The sequence below is a fragment of the Chiloscyllium punctatum genome, chromosome 26 (assembly GCF_047496795.1).
Source record: "Chiloscyllium punctatum isolate Juve2018m chromosome 26, sChiPun1.3, whole genome shotgun sequence".
Taxonomy (NCBI): Eukaryota; Metazoa; Chordata; class Chondrichthyes; order Orectolobiformes; family Hemiscylliidae; genus Chiloscyllium; species Chiloscyllium punctatum.
This window is the reverse complement of record NC_092764.1, coordinates 77,508,029-77,526,642: the sequence shown is the minus strand read 5'-3', so window position 1 is coordinate 77,526,642 and position 18,614 is coordinate 77,508,029. Positions and strand designations below refer to the sequence as shown.

At 41.2% G+C, this 18,614-nt stretch overlaps 2 protein-coding genes across 3 annotated transcripts in view; one reads left to right on the top strand and one right to left on the bottom strand.

Moving 5' to 3' along the window:
* Positions 1–18,614, top strand: part of LOC140453196 (olfactomedin-4-like) — an 84,738-nt gene that overhangs the window by 31,756 nt on the left and 34,368 nt on the right. The window lies entirely within an intron of this gene.
* On the bottom strand, positions 1,115–16,449 carry LOC140453195 (olfactomedin-like). Its single transcript, XM_072547707.1, has 5 exons — positions 16,303–16,449; positions 13,344–13,508; positions 10,440–10,658; positions 5,892–6,024; positions 1,115–2,677 (listed from the first exon to the last, which is right to left on the bottom strand). The coding sequence occupies exons 1-5, from the start codon at positions 16,396–16,398 to the stop codon at positions 1,863–1,865; spliced, it is 1,428 nt and encodes a 475-aa protein (XP_072403808.1). The 5' UTR covers positions 16,399–16,449; the 3' UTR covers positions 1,115–1,862.

Below are 18,614 nucleotides of genomic sequence, written 5' to 3'. Positions count from 1 at the left end.
TAAGGGGAGCTGCAGATAAAAGGGACGGGGAGGAGGGAAGGGTGGTGGATCAACCAACCAGGTCATACCCTTTACCTGTGTTCACCTACCTCACCAGGATAGGTGGGTACAGTCTGATTGGTCGATCCACCACTCCGCATGCCACCCACCACTCCCCCGCCCCCCCCTTATCTGCAGTTCCACTTACACCCACCCCCAGTCGTGAAGAAGGTTACACTCGAAACATTGATTCTTCCACCTCCTGATGCTGCCTGGCTTGCTGTGTTCTTCCAGCCCCCTGCTTCTTTACATTGGATTCCAGCATTTGCAGTATTTTTGTCTCAATTTACTGTATATCAGCCCCCTAGTTCCATTGGAGTCTGATGAAATTCAGAGAGTTGCTTGCTATTGTACAGTTTCAGCAAGCATTGTTGGTAAAGATTGTGCAAAGATTCTGCCCTCTGTGAAGCAATGAAGAAGCCTCTAGAAATGTTGGCACTGCCAGTTTCCCAGATTACAAAGAAGGTCAAGCAGTAGCTCCAAAGAATTTCAAACTCATTTTCTGTTAATGATTTACTTCAAGAATCAATCTGGGCCACTTCCATTTCAGCTATTGCTCTGTGCGTTGCACAATATTATAGAAGGTGTTTACATCTACCCCTCCTCAGGCCTTAGCATACTCTTAGTTGACAGCACTCTTGCCTCCTTAAGTCAGAAAATCATGGGTTCAAATCACATTCCAGATACATGAGTCCTAAATCTAGGCTGACAAGATGCAGTATGGAGTCAGTGCTGTCATTTTACCAAAGTGCCAACCAAGACTCTGTTAAGGACTCTGAGGTGAATGTAAAATAACCTGTGGTACTAATTTGAAACAGTGAAGAGGAGTTATTCTGGTGCTCTAGCCAATTTGTATCCCTGAACCAACATTACTAAGTAGCAGAATATCCAGACACTACCAAATTGCTGTTTGAGGACCTTGCTGTGTACAAAGTACCAAATATTTAACTTTAGGTCATTACATTCTCAGGTGGTGACAAGTACTATGCAGAACCACCTTTCTCTTCTTTCCCACTTCCAACTTCTAATTTAGGAATGAACACCTTCTGTAATCATGTTTGGGTAGAGTGGAACATGCAGTTAAATATAACAATTTATTCAGGTAAAAAAAAAGAGTTACACAAAGATGAACAATGCAGGCCCATGTGATATGCTGATCATTCCAATACATCATGTTGGCCATCATTTGGTTAATATATATCATTAGGTCAGTTTTAACAGACCTCATTCAGACACAGTTAAGCAAGGCAATTCGAGTTCTGTAAGTACTTTGTTTTCATGTGTCGTGACTCATAAATTGCAAAATCATGCACTACTTTGCATTGCTGACTTCAGCAGCCAATTATCTTATAAATGAAGCCAAACATCAAGCTTTACAACATCACATTCCCTTAATATGTTCTGTTGAAGAGTGACAGAAACGGTGGTTAAATGAGAACCTGAGGAGAAAACATTAGATTTCAGAATGTAAGCAAATAGTTTTAGGAGTTGGCTTCTTCCTTATCTTAGAATTTCCTAAAGGTTCCTAATCAAAGCTTTTCCATCATTATATTAATAATCAGTGAAAATATCAGACAGGTTGTGAATTTATGACTTCCACACTTCTTTCTTAATTTTTAACTTCAACAGTGTGTTTATTTAACATCAATGCTTGTTTTTTTTTCTAGACTTCTAATGTTTAGTACCAGACTATTTCTTGCACTTTAAGTTCAGCACCCTAGGTTATTGAAACATAGTGAATGTAGTTATAGTAAATGTATTTGATTTAATGAAAGCCTCACTTTGGTAAATGTGGTAACTGATAAATAACTAGCTTGCAACCTTTAATAAAACAAGAGCTCATGTGCTAGCATGTAGCCATCATTAAAAACATAGATTTTCCTATCTACTGGATTGTAGTGGATATTTGCCACATTTGGAGAATATTTCGCAAAACGGATTTTGAGATTTTGAGCCTCTTGATTACTGATTGTGTCATACATATAAAATATCTCCTCTTCAGTCTCACTAATGTAACGGGTGGCATAGAGTACCCCACAAACCATAAAGGCATTGGTTGCTGCTTTCTTAAAGAGCTTAGTTTTCCAAGTCTGGGTAACAGCCAAACTAACACTGTCTATTTTACTCAGTACGATATTGCCATAATTCTCTTCAGTAGCATAAATTACCCAAAGGCCATTTTCATCCACTGAGAAATCCATATCACTATGAGTGTAGCAGTTATAGTAACAGTAAGGGAACTTGTTGTCAAAACCAGCATCAGGAAGGAGAACATTTGTGATGTGTTTTGTTGCCATGTCAAATCTACACATTTGACTGGACTTATAGCAGTTATAGTATAGACTGTTGTTGTAAACCACAACTCCTGGACCCTGAATTGCATTGGTGGTGGTGAATGATGATTTCACTGAAATATCAATGTTGGACTTTGCTGTCAGGAAGTTTTTGTAAGAAGTGTAGGTTCGGATTGAATTTCCATAAATGTTGGAAGAGAGCAGTGCCATGACCCAGTAGAGTTGCTGGCTTCCTGGCATTGAATCCATACCCCAGCCTCCATAAGGGTATGATGTGCCATATGGATTGAGTTGTGCTGTTATCGGTTCACTTATGTTACGTAAAATTCCTTTAGTACAGTTTCCTAGAAGAAACACAGTTAATTATAGTTGCATTTTTTTTTAGAAAAATGATTTTGAAGGAGGTTTCTTTAATCAAAGACAATAGAGAAAACTTCTTGTTATACCCATCAATCTCAAATCAGCTCCATTATTCCTAACATGCTCAAATCATGGAATCTCATTCTGATTCGTAACACTCCCAATACTCTTATTATTCCCTACCCAGACCCATCTTTCCCCCAGTTTCAATCCCACGCCATCGCTTCCCATTAAACACAATCTTCACTCCCAGTCTTGAGGAATAGTCACTTGACCCGAAATGATAGCTCTGCTTTCTCCACACAGATGCTGCCAGGCTTGCTGAGCTTTTCCAGCAATTTCTATTTTTGTTTCCGATTTGTAGCATCTGCGGTTTTTTTGTTTTTTTCTTTATTCCCATCATTTCCATTAAATTTAAACTTCACCTCCACTGCTTCCATTATTTCAGGTGACTCCCATACTAACCAGAGTTAATTCTTCCTGAATAAGAGCTGAAAAATATATTAATGTTGAAGGCCATGCTTATAATTACATGAAGGACATTTGAATTTTACTTGTTCTGAGGAAGGGTCATTGAACCCAAAATGTTAACTTTGATTTCTCTGCGCAGATGGGGCCAGACCTGCTGAGCTTTTCCAGCAACTTCTATCTTTATTTATGATTTACAGCAACTACAGTTCTTTCAGTTTTTAATTTGCAATATACTTGTGTCTGGAAGGAGTACCTTTTATAATGATCTGTGATTTACATCTCGCTGATCCTATTTACAGCAGGAGGTCAAAGAATTGCAAGCTTGGCCCACTCAACTTTGGAAACTGTGTCTACAAGAATGTGATTTTTATTGTGTGGAGGAGTGTAAGCCACAGTCAAACCAGCCATGCAGGGAAAGTTAAAGGCTTGCCCAGACATCTCTGATTAAACTTGTGCCTCTGCTTGAGGATAGATCTGGCTCTCTGACCTCTGCTGTCAATATCACTGGTCTTATTTACACCAACTTAAGAGGTTTCAAGTGTTTACAGTTTCAGTTGATACTTTGGATGATTGACATTTTTATTTTATTGTAGTGAAATTGAGTTTTTTTTAACATGTTGGAAAGTTGACAATGATTGACTGTTCTGTTGAGACATTTTGTGAACACAATGTAGTAAAACCATATGTTTTACTTGCTTCTATATATTGGATAGTGGGTGAATGAGCATGGGTAGGGGAGATGCAATGAAGGGTCAAAGGGTTGCATGAAGAGAAACATTTAAACTTGCCTTTTAAAAGATTCTCTCATGCTGGTTCACAACATAGCTGAGTTGCCATAAACCACAACTCCTGAAGGGCTAGTCTGACTAAACAGCATAAATGCTAGTAGCTCATTTGTTCTGGTCACTCAAAATTCAGCATAAATGAACAATATAGAGGAGTTTTTCTAAAGCTGACAGTTCACAATCATCCACTATCATCCTGAATTGGAAATTTTCCATTTGTGAATATAGAGATTGGGTGATGACAGGTTGTATAGTCGGCAACAAGAAGCTGCAGTATAACATTTTGGACACTTCACAGGTGTGTAGTCAGACAAAGAGTGGAGCTAAGGTAAAGAAGGATATATTAGAACAGGAGATCATTAGTTTGGTCAACTAGTTAAAATAACATCTTGACAGAAGAGAGAGAGGGGTGGATAGAGTGGAAAGTTTAAGGGAGGGAATTCCATGTCTAAGATAGGTCCTCTACTTATTGTCATTTACATAAATGATTTGGATGCGAGCATAAGAGGTACAGTTAGTGAGTTTGCAGATGACACCAAAATTGGAGGTGTAGTGGACAGTGAAGAGGGTTACCTCAGATTACAACAGGATCTTGACCAGATGGGCCAATGGGCTGAGAAGAGGCAGCTAGATTTTAATACAGATAAATGAGAGGTGCTGCATTTTGGGAAAGCAAATCTTAGCAGGACTTATACACTTAATGGTAAGGTGCTAGGGAGTGTTGCTGAACAAAGACACCTCGGAGTGCAGGTTCATAGCTCCTTGAAAGTGGAGTCGCAGGTAGATAGGATGGTGAAGGCGGCGTTTGGTATGCTTTCTTATATTGGTCAGAGTATTGAGTACAGGAGTTGGGAGATCATGTTGCAGCTGTACAGGACATTGGTTAGGCCACTGTTGGAATATTGCGTGCAATTCTGGTCTCCTTCATATTGGAAAGATGTTGTGAAACTAGAAAGGGTTCAGAAAAGATTTACAAGGATGTTGCCGGGGTTGGAGGATTTGAGCTATAGGGAGAGGCTGAACAGGCTGGGGCTGTTTTCCCTGGAGTGTCGAAGGTTGATGGGTGACCTTATAGAGGTTTACAAAATTATGAGGGACATGGATAGGATAAATAGACAAAATCTTTTCCCTGGGGTCAGGGAGTACAGAACTAGAGGGCATAGGTTTAGGGTGAGAGGAGAAAGATATAAAAGAGACCTAAGGGGCAACGTTTTCCACGCAGAGGGTGTTACGGGTATGGAATGAGCTGCCAGAGGATGTGGTGGAGGCTGGTACAATTGCAACATTTAAGAGGCATTTGGATGGGTATATGAATAGGAAGGGTTTGGAGGGATATGGGCCAGGTGCTGGCAGGTGGGACTAGATTGGGTTGGGATATCCGGTTGGCATGGACAGGTTGGACTGAAGGGTCTGTTTCCATTCTGTACATCTCTATGACTCTATCTAGGCAGCTGAATAATGGCTGACAATACTGGAGTAAAGCAAGTGAAAGATGTATCTGAGCCCAACCTTGGAGGAGCATTAAATCAAAATAGGTTTAGAACTGGAGAATATTACAGAGATAGGAAGGGGCGAACCCAGTCTTGTCACCAGAATAAGTCAATTTTCATGTATTTTCATGCACTTCTGGATTAACTGGACAATCAGGCATAGGATTTTTCATTTCCCACCTTAAGTAAACACAATTACAGTGGCTTCATTACAATCCTTGCAGGGCCCAGCTAATTCAATAAAGGCAAGGAATTGAGTTTTGTCACTACCAGTTATATTTCTTACAAAGTATTTGAGTTACTTGAATATTATTTTGTAAAGTGAGTTTTCCATCATGTACATAAACCTGTCTATTAAAAAAATTCAAGTAGATTTAATTTAAAATAATATGGTTGGCATCAAGATATAGTCTTTGTAACTAATATATGAAACTAATAATATGTAATCTTACCAATGTGTATATTGCCATAGACGGAGAAACTCTGCAATTGGTTCTTCATTTTCTTCAAATGGTCTTTCATGGACAGTAGATTGTGCTTGTCATATTGCTGCAGATCTTTCAAGTTGAGACGGGCATCAAGTATCTGGATCACAAAATAATTAATTACACAGCCTGTTTATGAGAAGGAAATAATCTATTTAGGGTAATTAGCAGTCTGTTTATTGTTGGTGTGGTGGTCAGCCTGCTTATTATTAAACATATGAGCAATCTGTTTATTTTTGGGGTAGTTGACAGCCTGAGATTGAAACAAAGGTTAGGAGTAGTAAAAAATGGACAAGCTCAAAAAGGAGATTGGATCTCAGAAATAAGAAGAGGATGTGACAACAGACAGTTGATTAGGAGAATGGCTCTGAAATGCAAGTCGAGGAGAGAAACATCTTATCGTTTTGTGTAATAGCCTGAGCTCTACATTGATGCAGCAACTAATAGCCAAGTTTCGTACCCATGAAAATGGCCTCAACCGTGATCTTGGGTTCATGTTGTGCTGTTCAGTATCTGTAAACACCTTCCTTACTTTCCTGTTTTGACAGCATAACTTTGATAAATTGTTATGAACTCACTACCTTAATTAGTTTGTACAGTTTTGAATTACTTATTCCACTCTCTCGCCCACACACCTCTCACACACATACTCTCTCACGCTCACACACACACACTTTCTCAAGCACACAAACTCTCTCTCACTCACACACACACACACACACACACACACACACACACACACACACACACACACACACCGAATCATTTCATCCAAAATGTTTGTTATTTGCAGATACAGAAGGGCTTTCCTGAAGAAGGGCTTATGCCTGAAACGTCAATTCTCCTGCTCCTTGGATGCTGCCTGACCTGCTGCACTTTTCCAGCAACACATTTTCAGCTATTTGCAGATACATTCTATTTGTTCAAAAAAAACACAATTTATAGTCACAATCAGTCAATGTGACTTCTTATAAGGACAAGAACAAAAAAGAAATATTGCACAGGAACAGGCCTTTCAGCCCTCCAAACCTGTGTTGATCATCCTGCCCTAATTAAACTAATAATCAAACCTTCTAGCCCTGTTTGGTCTGTATCCCTCCATTCCCTCCCTATTCATGTGATCATCGAGATGCCTGTTAAATGGGAGCCCAGTTTCCCTGGGCGTTTCAGATTTAATTATTAGATAGGGACTGCTACTCCTGCTGGAACAGTTTGGGTTAATTATCAGAGAGGTTTGATCTCCCCTTCGTAATATTGGCCCTTTAAGCACTCTCACCTAAGGGCCCTTCTTGTTCTTGTCCATGACTAATCTAAATCTTCCAGATTCTGAACAAAGCCTCACACCTTCAATTTCATGTCTGAACTGAGATGTCATCTTTTGTAATTCCTATCACTGCCTGATTGTCATGCCAGCAGAGCACTGACATTGAATTTATAAACACTTTATACAACATCTAATGCTCTTTGTCACCTGCAGAGACATGTTATCTGACACTCCATTCACACCATTTGTATGATCTTTTGATTTCTCTGCCTTTAACTCTGGGTCTGTGTGCACTGCTCTATTACTGCACCTAACAACGGAGTTGTGTGCTGAAAGCTTCTGCGATTTCAAATAAACCTTTTGGACTATGACCTGGTGTCGTGTGACTTCTGACTTCGTCCAGGAGAAAGTGAGGACTGCAGATGCTTGAGATCAGAGTCGAAAAATATGGCGCTGGAAAAGCACAGTGGGTCAGGCAGGCGAATTGATGTTTTGGGCATAAGCCCTTCATCAGGAAGCGGGCCGGGAGATAAATAGGAGGGTGGGGGTGGGGGGGAAGGTAGCTGGGGCAGGGAAGGCGATAGGTAGATACAGGTGACGGGGTGATGGTGATAAGCCGCAAGAGAGTGTGGAGCAAGTAGGTATTTCACAGAACATCTCTGGGACACGTATCAAACAACCCCACCATCCTGTGGCTGACCACTTCAACTCTTCTCCCACCCCACCAAGGATAGGCAAATCCCAGGCATCCTCCACCAGCAAATCTAACCAACCCTACACCTGGAGGAAGTACGCGTCGTCTTCCACCTTGGGACCCTCCAACCACATAGCATCACAGTCAATTTTACCAGTTTCCTCACCTTATCCCAGATCCAACCCTCCAACTTGGCACTATCCATTTTCCTTCTCACCTATCCACTCCACCCTCCCCTCTGACCTATCACCATTACACCCCACCTGCATCTACCTATCACCTTCTCAGCCACCTTCCCGCAGTCCCACTTACCCTCGAATTTATCTCTCAGCCTCCTTCCTGCCACCACATTCCTGATGAAGGGCTTGTGCCTGAAACATCAATTCACCTGCTCTTAAGATGCTGCCTGATCTGCTGTTCTTTTCTAGCACCACACTTTTCAATCCTGACTTTGTCCAACCCAGTCGAATACGGACACCTCCACATCATTGACACAGGAGGAGTAGGCAGCAGGGCATTTTCAAACAATTGGCTGATGACTGCTAGCTCTCTTTCTCTCATAAAAGACAGTCTCCAATACACAACTATGATAAATGAAATGTAGTGATGGTACTCTAGTCTGGTTTCACCAGCTAGCTCCATTGGGAAAATTGATACATTTAATTTGCCTGTACTTGAAAAAAGGTTGTTTTTCTATCCCTTTGACTTCATATTTGTGTTATTTCATTAATGAAAGCTATAAGTGGAAAATTCAGTATGGGACATGTTGAAGAATAATTAACATGAAGTCAGTAATTCACTGTTGTGGGATCTGACGGAAAGAAGCAAGCTCTTAACCTAGTGTGTTGAATGAAGTACCTCAAATGATTGAGCCAGGTTAAAAGTAATCAAAAGACAAATTTGAAGTAATTGACATTGAAGTTCAGGGTGTCTTTAGTCGTGTTAATCAAAAAAATTACATGCGTACAAGTGAAGTGGTCACTTGCTTGCAGTAGCTTTCCTGCTTCATTGGTTAGTTACCTCACAGGCTTCAACTACACCAAGAGTTCCAAGTGGGAGCAACAGAAGAGAAACGGGAATATATTATGTAACCATTTGGCATAATATCCTAAAGTGAGAGGCTCTAAGAGGAACCATATTATTTTAGAATTCATTAAAACCTGTTACACATTAGTGCAAAATGCAGAAATTGAATTAAGTTCGAAGCTAAGTCCAAGGTTGAGGTGAATGGGATTTCCATTGCCCAGAGAGTTTGACACATTATTTTGCTTCAATGTTCAGTTAGGTTTCAATTCTAGGTTCTCATGCAATTATAGTTTACTTCTATAATCAATGTGTGGTGAGTCACCTGTGGATTGTACTGTAATTGGGCTGTTTGTGAATCACAACCCTAAGGTTAGGATAATTGAATGGAATACCATTCTGGAGATCTCAGTGGACGGCTGAGACCATTTTAATGATCACGTTACATTGAAATATTCCAGCATTGTCCACTTCTTCAAACTGGCAGACTGATATCCTAGCCAACAGAACATTGGGCTTTGTCTCATTATTTCACAGATATGGACATTACTAGCTAGGCCAACATTAAGCACCCATCCCTAATTGCCCTTAAGAAGTTAGTTGTGAGCTGCCTTCTTGAACAACTGCTATCCATGGGGTAAAGTTGTGACCATAATGCTGTTAGGGAGAAGTTCAGCAATTTTGACTGGCAGCATTGGGAGATCAGCCATATACTTCTTTGTTAGGGTGGTGCATGGCATTGAAAGGAACTTGCGGATAATGGGTGTTCTAATGTATTTTCTGCCACTGACCTTCACGATGGTAGAGGTTGCAGGTTAAGAAGGCACTGTCTAAGGATGCTTTGTGAGATACTGCCATGCATTTTGTAGATGGCACATACTGCTGCCATTGTACTTTATGGCAGCGGGATTGAATGTTGAAGGTGATAGATGTAGTGTCAATCAAACAGGCTGCTGGATGGTTCCAAACTCCTTGCGTGTGATTGTTAGGATACCAGGAGTCAAAGGAGGAATTTTCAGAACCACAGTGCTGAGCAAGGCCATCCAGCAACCAATAGAGAGGAAAAGATAAGATCAGAGGTAGGGAGATTCAAGGACTCAAACAAGGGTCAACACTTTTGAAAAATCTAAGTTTGTCCTTTCTTGGAATATCGACGCTTCCTCTTCCAATCTTTTATCAATTCCACAAACTGTGGGCAACCCCCTGACAATGTTAAAATCAGGATGCAACACCAATAGTGCCATTAGGCTGCAACATTTCAACCTAAAGTGTACCTCTATATTTACCTGCAGCAGAAAATTTGGTTAACTTAAAATTGGCAAAGGTTGAATGGCACCAAATGGGAATCCAGTGACTTCAGGTCCATAATTGGACTCAACCTAATTTGATCAATTCCCATGCAACATTCCTGCTGAGCAGGAGAAATGGGGGCTGAAATCAGAGCCAAATGTTCAACCAAATTTCAAATCCAGTGTCACAGTACACAGAGGTTACACATTTTTTTTTACTTAAAAACAAATTTAATTTATCTCACCTCGGTAAACATCTTGTGAAGTAATTTGGTGGTTGATGAAGGAACATTCTGCACTTTTGCAATGTCTGAATTGAGTTGTTTCAGGTCCCGGCGGAGGGTCCAAAAGTTGAGTGGTTGATACAGTTGTTGTTTGTACATTGCCTCATACTGCTGCAGCTGAGCAGATAGGTTCAGTAACTCTTTCTGGAACTCTGGAATCTTGGACTCAACAAAAGTTGCCTTGAAATTTAGTGTCATAAGAAGAAAAAAAACATGACAAATAAATGATATCGATATAAATAAGTGTGGCAGCTTGAATTTTGGAAGGTCAAATCAAGGTAGGAGTTTCATGGTGAATGGTAGGGCCTTCAGGATGTAGTGGAACAGAGGGATCTTGGAGTTCAGGTTCGGAGTTCAGGTTCATAGTTCTTTGAAAGTGGAGTCACAGGTAGACAGGGCAGAAAAGAAGGCTTTTGGCACACTGGCTTTCATCAGTCAGGGCATTAGGTGTAGAAATTGGGAAGTTATGTTGCAGTTATACAGGACGTTGATGAGGCTGCACTTGGAGTATTGTGTTCAGCTTTGGTCACCTTGTTATAGGAAGGATGTTATTAAACTGGAAAGAGAGTGTCGAAGAACTTACATGGATGTTGTCTGGACTTGGTCTGAGATATGGGGAGAGGTTGGACAAGCTAGGACTTCTATCTTTAGAGCTTAGAGACTAAGGGGAGACCTTATAGAGGGGTAGAAGATCATGAGAGGCATGGATGGGGTGAATGCACTCAATCTTTTTCCCAGGACCGGGGAACTGAGGACTAGAGGACATCACTTAAGGTTAGAGGGAAATGGATAAAAGGAAAACTGAGGGGCAACGTTTTTAGACAGAGGGTGGTATACACAAGAAATGAGCTACTAACAGAAGTTATTGAGGCGGGTACATTAACACCATTTAAAAGGTGTTTGGATAAATACATGGATAGGAAAGGATTAGAAGGCTATGGGCCAAGTGCAGGGAAATAAGGTTAGTGTGGACGGATATTTTGTCAGCATGGACTAGTTTGGGCCAAAGGGCAGGTCTTCGTGCTATAAGACACTATGACCAATTGACTCCAAATCCGGCCCTTATGAGAGGAGCTGGAGAGGAATGAGCTGGAAACATTACAGCATCTACGGACCTATGAAGGACTGAAGAGATGCTCTCAAATTATAAGGAACAAGAGTGCTTTGGAAAGTAAGAGGAATCTCTGCCTGGTGGACAATGTCATAACAGGAACATTCCTAGTAACTCTGGGACTGTGAGAAGCTCTTGCTTCTTCCTTCAATAAGAGCCTGTTATCTTCAGTCTTCTGCCATTTTCTGAAGATGACGACATACAATTTGCCCTGTTACAACAACACTTTCTTTCTCCATGAACCTTGACTCTGAGTTATTTGATTATAGTATAGAGTCATACAAATGTACAGCGCAGATACAGACCCTTTGGTTGAACTTGTCCAGGCCAACTAGATATCCTAAATTAATCTAGTCCCATTGCCAGCACTTGCCCCATTTTAGTCTAAACCCTTCCTATTCATATACCCATCCAGATGCTTTTTGAATGTTGTAATTGTATCAGCCTCCACCACTTCCTCTGACAGCTCATTCCATACATGCACTACTCTTCGCGTGCAAAAGCTAACCCTTAGGTCCCTTTTAAATCTTTCCCCTCTCACCCTAAACCTATGCCGTCTAGTTCTGGACTCCCCTACCCCAAGAAACAGACCTTGTCTAAAATCTATGCTACTCGTGGTTTTGTTAGCCTCTGTAAGGTCACCCTCAGCCTCGACACTCCTGAGAAAACAGCCCCAGCCTATTCAGCCTCTCCATATAGCTCAAATCCTCCAACGCTGGCAACATCCTTGTAAGTCTTTTCAGAACCTTTTCATATTTCACAGCTGAACTTTTTCCCAGCTATACACCTTCCCAGTGAAAGAGAAGTCAGTGCATTAGTAATCAGAAATGGAAATTGTCTCTTAAATTTGTCTGTTGGTTAACATGCTACCTTCAAGGTCAATTGAAACATCTTTACAATTGGCCTAACTCAGATTAACTAACCTGACATTCTAAGAATTGAAGTTGTGTCTTTCTGGCACATTTGCTCAGTACCATCCTAAGTAGTGAGCTTGTCCAATTACCAACTCACCCATCCTTGATGCTCCATTGAAATTCAACCAATCACTAAACTCCCAAGGTAAGACTGGTTTCCTGAAGTTAGAGATTCAGACATCAGGTTTTTTGGCTAAGTTTTGAAATCAATACAGGAGAGTGCAATCTCTGACTACCAATAAAAGATCACAAAACTACATGAACAATAAATAAGGATAACATATAATTAAGTGTACCCCAGGCAATCAATGTGTCGTCCTTTACATGAAAACAAAGATTCTTGTGTCTGCCCTGTTGAAATAAAAAATTCTTTGCCATTTTTTGGAGAAACATAAAGTGCTCCTGATTCTGGATCCTCGGCTTTATTTATTCTTCAAACAATATCAACCAACAGATTATGTAGTCATTTGTCACATAGTTATTTGTGAGAATTTGCTGTGTATATATTTCCTTTATTGTAACAACCATGCTTAAAATGTATTTCATTGATTGTAAAGTGTTTTGGGATATCCTCCAGTCATGAAAAGCACTATATTAATGCAAATCTTTCTTTTGCTTTTATTTGGAGCTGTTGGACAATACGTGAGTTAATTGGATGATTGGGGGTCAATGTCTATCTTCTTTTTGTGAATGAATTTCAGATTCTGCATCACCTAGTCTTTATGAATGCCAATGTTTCAATTATACTTATGGACAGGTTTCAGAGCCTGTGTTGCAACTTCTGAGTGACACAATGCTGGTCTGTGTATGTTGCTGCTGTCTGTGTTTATACTTGCTCACCTCTAATTTTCTGTCTTCTAGAGATTTGGTGCAGTTCTGCGTTAGTTCTTGTAACTGTCCAAATCTTTCCACCGGAAATTCCCATGCAGAAAATTGTATTTTGCAGACACATCGATTTCCATTCTGAAGGACTCCATGAACCTCCTGGTATTGGTATTCTGCTTCCTGCAAAACACATAGCCATTAGTTGTGATAAGGTGCTTGGAATCTCCTCCACAGCATCAAATCTAGTCCCACAGAATTGCCATTTTCAGACAGGTATTGATAACAATCATAAGGGCAAATTCAAATCATGGCTTTATCAAGTAAGCTATTGATTACTTGAACCAAGCATCCCATTAGATAGTGACAATCTGCCGAAAGTGTAAAATTAGCCTGGATTTTAACTTTGCAACATGTTGGGAGTTGTGGTGGTTGGGATTCTGGTAATTTCTGAAACCTTGGAAGCTAGTGCTGTGGTCAGCCAGTGGCTCTTCAATCCAGCCACAGAACAATATAATTTCCAGGTTACCTGAACAATTAGCATGAGTGGGTATGATAATAACCTGCAAGAGGTGATTTCAACTCCAGCAATTAAAGGGACAATTCAACCCAGTACTTTGTTGGACTTTGGAGTTGGGAGCATACCACAAGGAACTGGCAGAAGAGTGCAGGTATTCAAAAGTGTAGCACTTTAGTAACATGATCATGGATGAGATGTTGGGAGCAGCAAGGGTCCACAAAGAGACACTTGCCTTTTCAAGGTAATCTGAGTTAGACTGGGCACCAATCAGGGTCAAATACTGCAGTCATAGGCACCTTCATGACTTTGCTGAAAATGTGTTGCTGGAAAAGCGCAGCAGGTCAGGCAGCATCCAAGGAACAGGAGAATCGACGTTTCGGGCATAAGCCCTTCTTCAGGAACGAAACATCGATTCTCCTGTTCCTTGGATGCTGCCTGACCTGCTGCGCTTTTCCAGTAACACATTTTCAGCTCTGATCTCCAGCATCTGCAGTCCTCACTTTCTCCTCCTTCATGACTTTGCACTATATGTAGCAATATATGGTTTGATCAGGGTAGTCATTAATATACAAGAAGGTTTAATATGCTCTCTCTCAACTTCAAACTTACATTGTAAGCAGATAACTGGGGCCCTGTTCACCAAGTTGCCAATAAAGGTTGATCTTGTAGGATGTGGAACCATTCAAATCTTAACAAGAATAGTGACCAGTGGATATGAATTTTCAGTGAATGGTATTAGAAAACCCATTGGTCCTGAAAGGAGCCTGATTTCCCTCACATTACCCTGGAAGGAGAAGGTGTCTCAAAAATTCAAACAGCAGGTGAAGCTAGCTGTCTGGCAATGCTACCTTGCAGGTAAAACGAGTGGTTACCCCCACTAACAGAATATTGCCATCTGCTGACTTCCCCATGGTAACGCACTGACCAATCGCAGACTATCTGACTGGTCTGAGTTTAATCAATGATTAAAAGTCTTGACTAAGAGTTTTCGCACGAAACTTTCCTGCTCCTCGGATGCTGTCTGACGTGCTGTGTTTTTCCAGCTTCACATCCACGGACTCTGACTTCCAGCGTCAGCAGCCCTTACTGTCTCAAAGTTAGCAGTTCCTGTTACATCTCCATGCTAACCACAATCCAATCAAACAGCACCCTGTTCCCATGGCTTATAAATTGGTCAAAACCCCTCGAAGAACTGTGGGTTGCTGGACATCAGAAACAAAAGCAGAAACTGTTGGAGAAATTTAGCAGACTCGAGAGCATTTATGTTGTAAAGAAGGGTCAGTGGACCGGAAACGTTAAACCTGCTTTCTCTGCACAGATGCTGCCAGAATCGCCGAGTTTTTCCAGCAATTTTTGTTTTTGTTTCTAAAGTTGTATTTCCTCTCTAAATTTAGTCTCTTGCATCAGTCTTGATGTGTACAGGTTGTTATTTTAACAAGTTTAAGTTTATATTGTTAAACACTTGTGTACACTCTAGTAATTTTTCTGTGTGCTATCTTACCCCTCAACCATCTGAAATATTTTGACTGTTGCTGAGGTTTGCCAAAGCTTTTCAGGATATCACAGGACGCATCCCCCCACCTGATCAGAATACATTCCCTTTGTCTCCAAAAGAAAAAAAACGATTATGTTGTTTATTTTTCGAGTATGGGTGTCTAAACAAGCATGAGGCAAGAGATTCCCTTTGATGACTGCGAATGGAAGGCCGTCAAGGAAAGGACTCCGTTTTGGTTTGGTTCATGATTCAGGAAGATTTCATAGAATCACAGAATCCCGACAATGTGGAAACAGGCCCTTCGGCCCAACAAGTCCACACCGACCCTCCGCAGAGTAACTCACCCAGACCCATTCCCCTACTACTGTACATTTACCCCAGACTAATGCACCTAACCTACACATCCCTGAACACTTTTATAAAGTTGCAAACCAACAACCGGGGGAATCGCAGCATGTTCTCCAGTCCCCTTCGTAACCATCAAACCGCGGGGTTTCCACTCCAGTAAAAGTTTGTTCCCTCCTTTGTACAGAACTGTGACTGATTCTTCCACAGGGCGATAGTGCATAACAGTGTGAATAAACCAAAGGTTGATCCCATCTCGCCTGCATGGATCAACCCAATTTAGCAACCTGCGGGGAAAGCGGCCCCAATCTGTCCTGATTCTATTTGATGAATCCCCCCTCCTTTAGAGGCACCTCAATAAATGGGAAATGCGGTCACCAAGTCCTCCTCAGCCCGTGGAGGGACAAATTCAACAGCAAGTCAACCAAATTGTTTTAACAGTAACTGTACAAATAAGGAGTGGGTTCCGGGGAGAGAAGGAAAAAGGGAGTGAGGGAAATGACTGAAGAGAAGAGAGAGTGTCGAGGAATCCGGATAACATGCCCCGGGGGGATCTGAAACTTGTTGCTTGTGACAAATGAACTAGCCAGGACTCATTGTGCCACAGTGGTACTCACAGCGAAAAGCAGGGCGACGGCAGCCACAAAGATCACGGCAAAACTCAGAGAATTCGTAGCCATCCCGAGAATCGACCTCCCGCTTGAGGGAGGCATTGATTTAAAAGGGGGCCGATGGGGGAGGGCAGCAAATGAAAGGGAGGAGAATTGGAAAGGGGAGGAGACATTAAGTCGGAGGGGAGCGATTTAGAGAAGTATGAAAAATGATCGAGAGGACGGAACTAAAAGGAAGAGCCTGGAGAATAAAGGAGGGATAAATAATTAGGACCGGGGACAGTACAAGAGAGTGCTCGAGGAACAATTTGAGAAGGGACGGAGATTAAGGACGAAAAGACACAAGTAGAAAAGGGATGATGGTATGGAGAAAGGGGAAAGAGATACAAGAGTGGGGACAAGGGGATCAATACAAAAGGAGAAATAGAAAGAGGAAAAGTAAAGGAAGGCCAGGCAGTGAGTGGAGCAGAAAAAGGTAGGGGAGAGTTAGAAAAGGCAGTACACACTGTTCCTGCAGAAAAGAGCCACGGAGGTAATAGGGTAAGGGTTATGTAACTAAAGAGTTGACGGAGAAGAGAGAGGAGATACAAAGACAGAGCAGATGAGCAAGAAACAGCCCCCGTCAGGAGATCGGCGGAGAAAGTATTAAAACGGGCTGCCAAATATTTTGACGTAATTTTTGTTTCCACTTCAGTGCCTCTTCCATAATCTTCTCCCAGACACCAAAGACTGTACGGGTGCCTGTAGTCTATCACCATATGCCCTCCTTAATGCTTTTCTGTTCGTTTTCCATGCTGTTTTTCATCTTCAGTATCGATAGGTATGAGCTCAAATCCCAAATGTTCCAGTTCCATATGTATGGGGGATCCCGCGATATTTTACCACCGCTAGCCTCAGTGACTCTGATTTTTAACAGGCCATGGCTGAAATTGGAGTTCCTCAAGTTCAACATTGATAGGAGTGAAACCATCCTGTTCAGCTTCTGCCAGAAGCCTTGTACATTCGCTACTGATTCCATCTCCTTTCTCTACTTCTCGTTCAGTTTGTCCCATTTGATGCTGGGTTGAGTTCCAAGTCTACACCTAATCAATCAGAGAAGTTAATCAACTATGAGGGGCATGGATAAGGCAAATAGCTAAGATCTTTTCCCCAGAGTAGGGGAGTCCAAAACTAGACGAAATAGGTTTAAGGTGAGGAGGGGAAAGATTGAAAAAGGAATTAAGGGCCAACCTTTTCACAGAGTCATGTGTGTGTGGAATGAGGTGTCAGAGGAAATGGTGGAGGCTGGTACAATTACGAGTCGGAGATGCCGGTGTTGGACTGGGGTGTACAAAGCTAAAAATCACACGACACCAGGTTATAGTACAACAGGTTTAATTGAAAGCACTAGTTTTCGGAGCACTGCTCCTTCAGGTGGTTGTGGAGGACACAATTGTAAGAACAATTTATAGCAAAAGTTTACAGTGTGATGTAACTGAAATTATACATTGAAAAATATCTTGATTGTCTGTTGAGTCTTTCATCTGTTCGAATACCATGATGGTTTCACTTCCTTCATGTGTAAATCACAAAACCTTTTTTAATAGTTGCATTCTCAGGTTAACTGTAACAATTGGTCTTAGCTAGACAATATGTCCAGACAACATATTGACTCAACAAACAATCAAGGTATTTTTCAATATATAATTTCAGTTACATCACACTGTAAACTTTTGCTATAAATTGTGTGTCTTACAATTGTGTCCTCCACAACCACCTGATGAAGGAGCGTCACTCCGAAAGCTAGTGCTTCCAATTAAACCGGTTGGACTATAACCTGGTGTTGTGTGATTTTTAACTTCGTACAATTACAGCATTTAATAGGCATCTGGATGGGTATACGGAAAGAGGAAAGGTTGAGGAATATGGGCCAAATGCTAGCAAATGGAACCGGATCAGTTTAGGATATCTGGTCAGTATGGACGAGTTGTTTCCATGCTGTATGACACCCTCACTGCTGTTGGTGTTATAGAATACAAGTTCATCTTGTATTTCTCCAATAGCCTATTCAGCAACCTCCTCTGCTGCAGCCTGTACAAATTGCACATGGATGTAAACTATATTTTTCGAGATCTCCACTGTAAGAGACCACATTTTTGTTTTTATATGAAAGTTAAGCTGCTATGGAGCTGACATAACTTGAGAGTTTTGCAAGTTGGAAGTCAAGTGCTGCACAATTCTTAGTAACAAGAGAACAATTAACTCAGCTTTTTACTCATTATGGACTATCAATTGAAATACGATCACATTATTTTATGTCTAACTTTTTCTGGATATAT